The 9,362-nt window shown below is 39.1% G+C and overlaps 1 protein-coding gene across 2 annotated transcripts; it reads left to right on the top strand.

The window, feature by feature from the left end:
• Positions 1-201: 201 nt before the first annotated feature.
• Positions 202-7,036, top strand: LOC137394727 (uncharacterized). 2 transcript variants are annotated; one of them, XM_068081491.1, is made up of 9 exons: positions 202-314; positions 1,397-1,520; positions 4,311-4,423; positions 5,341-5,422; positions 5,652-5,763; positions 5,881-5,953; positions 6,118-6,183; positions 6,381-6,443; positions 6,731-7,036. In XM_068081491.1, the coding sequence occupies exons 1-9, from the start codon at positions 207-209 to the stop codon at positions 6,812-6,814; spliced, it is 825 nt and encodes a 274-aa protein (XP_067937592.1). In that variant the 5' UTR covers positions 202-206; the 3' UTR covers positions 6,815-7,036. The 2 variants fall into 2 exon arrangements, with proteins under 2 accessions (XP_067937592.1, XP_067937591.1); XM_068081490.1 differs by having other exon boundaries at positions 1,370-1,520.
• Positions 7,037-9,362: the final 2,326 nt, after the last annotated feature.

Below are 9,362 nucleotides of genomic sequence, written 5' to 3'. Positions count from 1 at the left end.
TACATTACAAGCTACACATGCTGTACAATATAATACATTACAAGCTACACATGCTGTACAATATAATACATTACAAGCTACACATGCTGTACAATATAATACATTACAAGCTACACATGCTGTACAATATAATACATTTCAAGCAAGTTATTTGTATCAAAATTTATTTGGATTAGCGGTCTTATGTTTTTCATTTTGCAGAAGGGATGGAGCTGGAACTGGGCGATTTTGAAGGCCTCGTTGACACCAGCACATCAAGCGCAGAAGTGACTTGTGCTCACGACTTGGCGAAGGTAAAGGAGTGTGAAGTCAAGGTGAGTCAAGCGGAGTTGTGACCAAGTATCACTGTTACATGGCCTACTCAACGACGAGTTGGTTTGGCACGAATCATGTGAGAATAAGATTTTTTAAATGATCTTGAAACAAGCTGACATCTGGCTTGTATCAAGCAGACGAGCCAGGTGGTGACTAGTAGGCTGACAACAAGAGTCGTCTGCTTGACTTTAGCTTACAAGAAAGTTTTTTCTATGACATTTTTGTTCAAAACTTTCATCGAAAGACAGTAATTGAAAGTAGGTGTAAAAATAACGGTGCTATGGTATTGCGATAGAAAGAAGTCGCAATGCTAGCCTGCATGCTTAACAGTAGTAGGAACTAGGTAATTTGGTTCACTTACAATGTATTATTAGCTCATGCCTTGCAGGATTCTGTAGATTACTTTGCCTTCCTAGAGCTCTGGTCGCTGGCACAACCATGAGCATGCTTGTAACAGTGGTAATAATGTTTAGTGTACTTCTCAAAATATAGCGTGTCTTATTGCTGGCTACTGAAGGCTTGACTGAACTGTCAAGGTTTGGCTACATAGCAACAGAACAGACGGCTCCTAACAGTGTGTATCTCAACCGAAGCTAGAAAAGTTTGTACGAAGTGGCTGAACAGGTTCAAACTCAAAAAAATTAATGTTGTTGTAGCTATTTCGTACCCTATTATCACATGATCACACTGATGAATTCTGAATCATGGTTGAATTAACCGTTTGTGAAGAAGTGTAATTATTGGATTCGCTAGTAATAGGTTGTCCATTCAAATTGAATTTCAATTGTGTCTGGTCTGACTAAAGTGAGCTTGACTGAAGCTGTTCAGTTGTAAGCTTTTAGACTTGAGTTTTTCTAAGTACTTCTCTCTGATCGGTTACCATGTGTCTGCTCCTGTATAATCTCTCGATTATGGTAAGGTACTTGGCTAATAGCAGCCTTTCTGGATGATCAGGCATGTTCAATACTGACAGTTGTACAAATTATAAGACTGCTCAGCACCCTTAGCCCTTTCTGATTATCTTATATTGGAGGAGTTTTTCTCCTGATTTTAGGATGCTACAAGGAAATTATATTTGCAGTGGTTTCTGTGCAACTCACAATCATCTGATGCTGACGAAGATGAGATAAAGTTTCAAGCTGATTTTTACTTCTATAGGAAAAAGTACAGCTCTGCTCTTCAGTTGTATCACAAATTGATGACATGTAGGTGATTAACTAGCAGTCTAAGATAGTCGGCTGCATGATGATGGAGATTGTATTTGTTATTGACCTGCATTGTTGCTGGTTTATGAGCGTGCCAATTGATCACAAACTATCCCATGGGAAAATTACTCCTGATTAACGTAAAGTTGTCTGTTCTGTTATCACCTACCCTAGGACACTTATATTTCGCTAGTATTTAGTTTCGTGAGTAGCACACAGAGTAAAATTTCGCTGCAACTTAATTTCGCGGCTCTGATGAGTGCGAAAATATAGTGGTGTGAAAATAAATCCAGTGGAAAAAACATTACATTCCTCAGGTCCAGTTCACTAATAAGAAAAAAATTCAATTTGGGAATAGTTCGTATTTGTAAACCACAGGTTGAAATGTATGGGTGAGATCGACAATTCCATTTGATCACTTGCTGCCATTTGTTTCTTAGACTATCAATGACGTCTAGGTCCTTCCCGCCGTGACTTTCACACTCGAATCCCAAGAAGAAGAAAATAGATAGGTAACAACCAACTTCACAACCAAAACTGTATAACCCTTACGCTGCCATAAACGCATTTATGCGTTTTCTAGGGGCCACTGACATAAACGCATTTTCTGACTTTCTCAGCAATTGTCTGGTAACCTGATTTTATTATTTGTTGACCACATAACCCACGGTCTTTAAGTGTTTTATGAAATTGACTGTGTTGTCCGAAGATTTCTCTATAAAATCAGCCTAAAACAACGAAGCAAATTTAAACTTTTGTTTGAGAATTTCTAATCTAAAAACGAACATTTTTCTGTGAGTTCATTAACTACCCCGCGCGAGTCATAAAACAGGTAATTAGTTGTTGATGACATAACAGACAATTTAGATTTTTGTGATTATACAGATAATTAAAGTAGAACTTGAAAAATACTGTATACATATCATGAAGCAATATCGGCAATTTCGGTAAAATGGCTGGCACTAGGCCGGTAACGAATTTGTACATGATTGGCAGTGAAAGAGATAATGTGGTTGGACCTGATGAGGGTTGATATTGTTTTTGGATAGTAATAAAATTCATCACTGCAATAATTATTCTTCAATTTTACGACTTCACCTACCAGACTTTCATCCTCATCAGTTACAAATTCGGTGACTAAACTGATATTGCTTTGCCATGCTGCTCAGTTCGTGTATTAGCTATAATGAGTTTACCAGAAAATTCCCATTTATCCTAACCACAGACGAAAGTTGCCTGCATTTCTAATATTACGATTTTATTGTGGATATCAACGAACAAAGCTATTTAACTTAGCGTTTTCGCTCGTTCGTTATGATAGTTTAGTTTCGCTCATTAAATTTTCGCGAGAAGATTACACCGCGAAAACGCGAAAGTTAGATGCCGCGAATACATAAGTGTCCTAGGGTATACAAAATGCATAGACTGTCTCGCTGTCACACCTCCTTTAGATAGTTGCCTGTGATTTGTAACATTGCATAACCTTGGCTAAAATAACCCCAAAGATGAATGAATGAAAGCTTCAAATCAGTGATTATACTATGTGAGGTCAGGGTATTTATTCACAGATATTTTTCTCAGCTTTTCTCCTGTTCCAACTCTCTCTAGTTTTTTCAGAGTTCATAATTTTAGCAGTTGACTCACTGAAGAGTGATGTTAGAGTGTGTTAGCTTTATCCATGACAGAGCATTTCATTGAAAGAGTGATGTCAACAAGTCAGTGTGAATGGGCCCAATAGGGCTCCCTTCTACCTCCTGTGGCATAACTCTTTCTATAATCTGTTCAGGGCTCAAACTTTTATCAATCAACAAGGAAAAATATATTGTAAAGACTGGTTCGCAAGTTGGTTACAAGTGGCTCCATTTGAATTTCTTGTTTGGACATTGTTTGTCAGAGCAAAGAACACAGAGAGAAAGAAAAAAATATCACAGGAGGTATAAGGGCACCACATTAGGCCCATCTACACTCCCTTGGTGACACCACTTGCTTTCTCTCTTCAGTGCCCTAGTTTAGGCATCTGTTCTGTGACTTATTCGCTGCTCTCCACCCATCCTTAAATATTTATAACGTAGTTTGAATGTCCCAGAGAAACTCTCAAGCAGTTATGCTTAATGTGTATTTTATCTGACGACTCTCCTTGTGCAACCAGGATTAACATGAGCTACTATCGTTATACTTTATTACCCTTCAGAACTAAACGTATCCTAGTTTACAGTTACATGTTTCTTATTATTTGCTGTGAGAGCTTGCAAACTATTGAGATACATGCGGATGGAATCTTCTGTTGTAATACTCTGTTCCAAGTCCAAACTTTCTGAAGTACTTTTAAAGTATGTGGTATATATGTATTGCTATATCCTTAAGCTTTATAATTATATATGGACGTAGAGACTGAAGCTGCTGACACAAAGACAGTTTATTATCTACATGGTATCACTTTCATCATTCACTTTGACAATTGACAATCGTCGGAAAACCATGTGAATAGATTCTCTTTGTTTAGACCCTCTATCTGACCACTGTTATTTCATCTATAATCTGGACAATATTATATCATTTCTGACAAAATATTGTGCATTCAATAGGCCAGCCATTTTTATAACCTAAAAGTTACATGCGTTTCTCCAATGCCAACCTCAGAATGGTAAACAAGTAACTATACTGTAATATATAAATTTTACCTAACAAACAATGAATTTCTCGCATCACAGTTTACACTTATTACGTTTGATCCACGATAGAGCGATAAGTTTGAAATTGAGTGACCTTGAACCCTTTCTCATTCTACAGGTCGAAAATATGGCTCAACTCGAAGTTTGCTTGCCGAGGTCTATGAGTCACTCGCTATTTGCTACAGAAAGTTGGGTGACACTGAGCAAGCGCTTCTCTTTTCTACAAAATCGGTAGGAGATGAAATGATTACAAATCTAAAAATGTGGTTACTTGTATGCTCATACATTTAAACTTAGAAATCAATCATTCTGAATTAAATGTTGGTAACACATGACTCAAAAGTGGTCCCACACTGACCACATCGCTGTCCCACACTGACCACATCGCCATCCCAACACTGACCACATAGCCGTCCCAACACTGACCACATCGCCCTCCCAACACTGACCACATCGCCATCCCAACACTGACCACATAGCCATCCCAACACTGACCACATTGCTGTCCCAACACTGACCACATAGCCGTCTCAACACTGACCACATAGCCGTTTCAACACTGACCACATAGCCGTTTCAACACTGACCACATAGCCGTTTCAACACTGACCACATAGCCGTTTCAACACTGACCACATAGCCGTTCCAACACTGACCACATAGCCATTCCAACACTGACCACAGCCCTCCCAACACTGACCACATAGCAGTCTCAACACTGACCACATAGCAGTCTCAACACTGACCACATAGCCATTCCAACACTGACCACATAGCCATTCCAACACTGACCACAGCCCTCCCAACACTGACTACATAGCAGTCCCAACACTCACCACATAGCCCTCCTAACACTGACCACATAGCAGTCTCAACACTGACCACATAGCCATTCCAACACTGACCACATAGCCATTCCAACACTGACCACAGCCCTCCCAACACTGACTACATAGCAGTCCCAACACTCACCACATAGCCCTCCTAACACTGACCACATAGCCGTCCCAACACTCACCACATAGCTGTCCTCCCTCATCCTAGGCTGCCCTTCTTCCTGTGTAGTATCTATGCTCTCAGCTGTTTAATGCATGCTGGCGACCTAGGAGAAGCAGGAGATCTGTGCTACACAAGGCCTTGCATTTTAGGAGGCTATTGGCAAAAGTTCAGATCATCGAATCACTAGTCTATTCATCAAAACGCAAACAATGCCTGCCACTTCTAAAACAGGTAATGTAAAATACACTCACTTTGTTGTTGATCTGCATTGTTGTGAGACCTCTCGAAATAGCCTTCTCTTGTCAACCTCATAGGGTGATCACACATCTGTTACCCTTACTAACACTATAATAGCTTGCAGCATACTTGGTAGGGGGACCAATGGGCGAGTTGGTATAATAGAAATTGGAGTTATCTTATCTCGTTGACTCGATGCGTTTGTTTATAAAAATCCTACTAGATGAACTAAAGAGGCTACTACTTCTACATCCTTACAATCATGCGATCTGGTTCCAGTTTGCCTTCTTGCATGCAGACGCACGTCCTTTAGCTCTGTATCTGCTACGCGTAAGGTAGGGGATGCTCTCACTCAACTCTCCATGTACATGTTGCTTTTATGCTTACTCTGAAGAACATTTGCCAGTGGGTAATCTGCATAGAATAACACTTGTCTGTGTCATGTTTTGTAGCTCACTACTGCATATCAATTCTCGTAATACTGCCAGCTTTGTGGCGGAAAGGCATGAGGACATGCGCAAGCAGGTGAGATGGTTGCCTCTCGTGATCACTATAGCTTGTTTATTTTTGCGTTGGCTGGATTCAGGTTTTCCAGGATGAATAAAAATATGGAGTAGCCTCAGTCATTTTGTAAACAAGATATCTCGACAAGGTCTGATTATTTGATTCGCTGTTGTCCTGTATTGCAGGTAGAGAAGTCTCTGCTCGAGTTGTCTCAGAAGCTAGGAGAGTGTACCATAAATTCATTTAAAAAGGTAATTATCAGTAGAACTAGAGAATGCTACTATGACACTTTCTTACTGTTAATAGTACAGTGAACTTGGGGAAGTAAGACCATACAGTTGCTCTATCATTTGTGGGTAAGGCAACTCCTGAGCCATGGGTTAACTTCATATTACACCGCATTGCATACAAAGATGGAATATTCAATTTGTCAAAGACTTTGTTGTAGTGGGTGAAGGACCAGGACAAAATAGAGAGGCTTAAAGAGGAGTGGCAGAATGAAGACTACAAGGTAGCATCTACAGGTGTTCTTTTAGTCGATGTTCCTCTATAATAGCAAGATAAAGTGGCAAGAGAAAAATATGCATGTTTTGTTCAAACCTAGGACTGCCCTGGCTACTGTAGCATCTTTCTTCATGGACTACATACTAATGACCTCACCTTGAAAACTTTTGAATAAAGATTTCCTGAAAAGGGTTGAACAGGCTTTGTTATGAGTGTATGTACTTTTCTCCAATTCCTTGTAACAGAATAGGCAATACACTCGCTTGATTAATAATGACAGGTGCTACATTGTAGACACACATATTGAACAGCTCTGTTCAGAAGATCACAAGCTTGTTTCACCAGAAATGGAGCAGTGCGCTAGATGACATTGACTGAATGAAGAACTGATGTATTAAAACTTGCTAGACTACACAGGTTTGTAGGGTCAAGGTTGAAGGTAGCTTAGATGTACAACCGCAATCTATGATAGGAACATATGGAAAAGCGAAGTTTGGCAATGTGAGAGCTTTCTCACAGAGTTGTCTGGATTTGAGTACGACAAAAAGAAAACTTAAATTTGCATTTGTGGGATTCATATATCTTTTAGTAATATGTTGACACAAATGTTTGTTATGAATAATTAGAACAGTATATCTATCATTATGTAAAATAGCAGAAACCTGGTGCCTGTATTGCTCCCTTGTTGCATGAGCATGGCGTTACGTATGACAGTGTGTCTCACCGTCTCACGTAGATGATTACTGGATTTTGAGCATTTATGATCACCCTGTGTCTAATTAGCAGAGATATTTCGAAGCCTGTCTACTAAATTAAGCCCGGAGGGGTCAGTGAACTACCTCAACACGTGTCTGGTCAACTGAACCAATCAAAACCTTAGTTACATACAAGCACTTATCAGTTTTGTATCACCATCTTACGTTGAAGGCTAATCTCTGTTTACTATGGAACACAAATTAGAATGTACACAATTCTACATGCTGTAGTCAAGGGAACTTCAGATAAGCCTAATTTCCAAGAGTTCTGTACACGCCTCACCTCTTCCACTTTTTGATTAATAAAAATGTAAAAAATTTTGTCTCATTTTGATGAAGATTAAAATGTTCCAAATCGATGACTTCTACAAGCTTTCTTTTCGAGTTTGAAGCAGACGGCGTCTTGCCGCATTCAAGAACTTCAACCTTGTTGGTTGTTCATCTGTCCCAGAGTCATTGAGCTTGCTAATAACAATGTTAGCAAAACCCTTCGGTGTTTGTCTAGCGCTGTCTGCTGGATAGTAGCATCTACTTGTTTTATCAAAAACCATTCCCTTGATCTGTTGTTGCCTGTTGGTTGGGCTCTCTCTGCTTTCACCTCCAGACAGGGCGGAGACACTCCGTTTTGATGGCTCATGGTAATAGATAGAAAGCTTTACTGTCCCTGCAGCAAGAATGTTATCTACACATTGAGGCTAGCTATCATCGGCTCCTAGTTTTGCTATTGACAAGGTACATGCTAGGTACTAAACAGGTTTTCTACGACAAATGTAAATATAGCAATTACCATTGTCTAACATTTATAATTTTGAAAAATGTCAACTGTCAAAGTGATAAATAGCAAGTTTGTTGAAGACAATCTGTGTGTGTATATATACTGCCTCTTCTGATTTGAAGCAAATACATCTCTAGCTGAATGCTTTTCTAAAAAGGTCACTCCGGTGTACTGCAATCAAGCGTCAGAGCATCAAGTGTTTGCTTGTACTGCAAGTCTTACCTGGCTGGGTTTCTTGTATGTTCTTTACTGAGAAGTTATTCTTGTCACTGTGACCCAAGAGAATCCTCGGGTTTTGTGCTCCCATGTCAAATCGGTCGTCATCAATGTGCAACTGACTTTTCTTGCATTTGCTACGTCTGGCTGATCGTTGCTCACCAGAAGTAGGGACTGATAACTCTTGTATCGCTGACAGAGACATCGTCTCGTTTCTGAAGGTTTTTTTTCTGGTCAGTTTTTGAGCAAAGGTATCATGAGCTTCTCTATTAATGATTGAAGGGAATCTCACTGTTGTTGTTGTTGTACGATTCTTTCTCATTTTGGTTGGCAAAAAGATTGCTGGTAAAATGGTGTTTGTGGCTAATGCATTCGCTTTATATTGTGGAAATGCCATGTAATTTTGGCTTTTTCGCAAATGAACTATTGTCTCAGTTTCCTCAATGTTTTGTTGTGGCAGACTTCCTCTTTTCTTGCCTGTTCTACAACATAAGTCAAAATAACAATTAGCTAGGTTGTCAATTGCCATATATATAATGCATGTAGAGAGTAACATTCGTGTCTCACAGCATCGTCTTGTTTACCAGGTCTAACAGACAGTAGTGAGTTACTATACATGTTATGAGCTGTCAGGTTTTTAATAACTTGTAAGGTTCCAGAGATACACTCATGGGGTGATAGAACAGCGCATGACAGAGGTTTATAATGTAACTATGCTTCATCTCTATGATGGGTGATTAAACTAAGCAAACAGGGGGGGTAAATCATATTATGTGTTATCATATGTTACGTCATAATCAGTGCTATTCTTTATTTTATTACATTTACATAACTTTTGCTTAAACATATATCAACAATTTTAAAACCATCAAAAAATAGTTTATTAAAACAGTTGGTACTTATCTTTCACATTCTAATTTGTATTGGATAATATAATAACGTGCATTCCTACAAGTAAAACAATTTAACCAGACATTGAAAGGTGTAAACTAAAGCGTTGTGTGGGGAATTGATATGGTATTACCGTAAAATACATATCATGCTATCTAAGAATGCATCCTACTTACTTCAAATTGACGTCTAGCTCTGTAGAGACCTCTTTTTCTTTGCTGACTGTAACCTTTTCTACAAAGTCATCAGCTACCATTGGTTGATATTTTACGTACTCCTTAGCCTGAAT

Source organism: Watersipora subatra, chromosome 4, assembly GCF_963576615.1.
Source record: "Watersipora subatra chromosome 4, tzWatSuba1.1, whole genome shotgun sequence".
Classification (NCBI taxonomy): domain Eukaryota; kingdom Metazoa; phylum Bryozoa; class Gymnolaemata; order Cheilostomatida; family Watersiporidae; genus Watersipora; species Watersipora subatra.
Note: the sequence above shows the minus strand (reverse complement) of the source record. Positions and strands in the feature narration are given on the sequence as shown.

What these genes read in the sequence shown, in the direction of transcription:
- LOC137394727 (XM_068081490.1), top strand. Translation starts at nt 207, where the DNA reads ATGGAGCTGGAACTGGGCGATTTTGAAGGCCTCGTTGACACCAGCACA. An exon ending in GCCTGCCACTTCTAAAACAG is followed by an intron (nt 5,423 to 5,651) that starts GTAATGTAAAAT and finishes AAATCCTACTAG; the next exon opens with ATGAACTAAAGAGGCTACTA. An exon ending in CCATAAATTCATTTAAAAAG is followed by an intron (nt 6,184 to 6,380) that starts GTAATTATCAGT and finishes ACTTTGTTGTAG; the next exon opens with TGGGTGAAGGACCAGGACAA.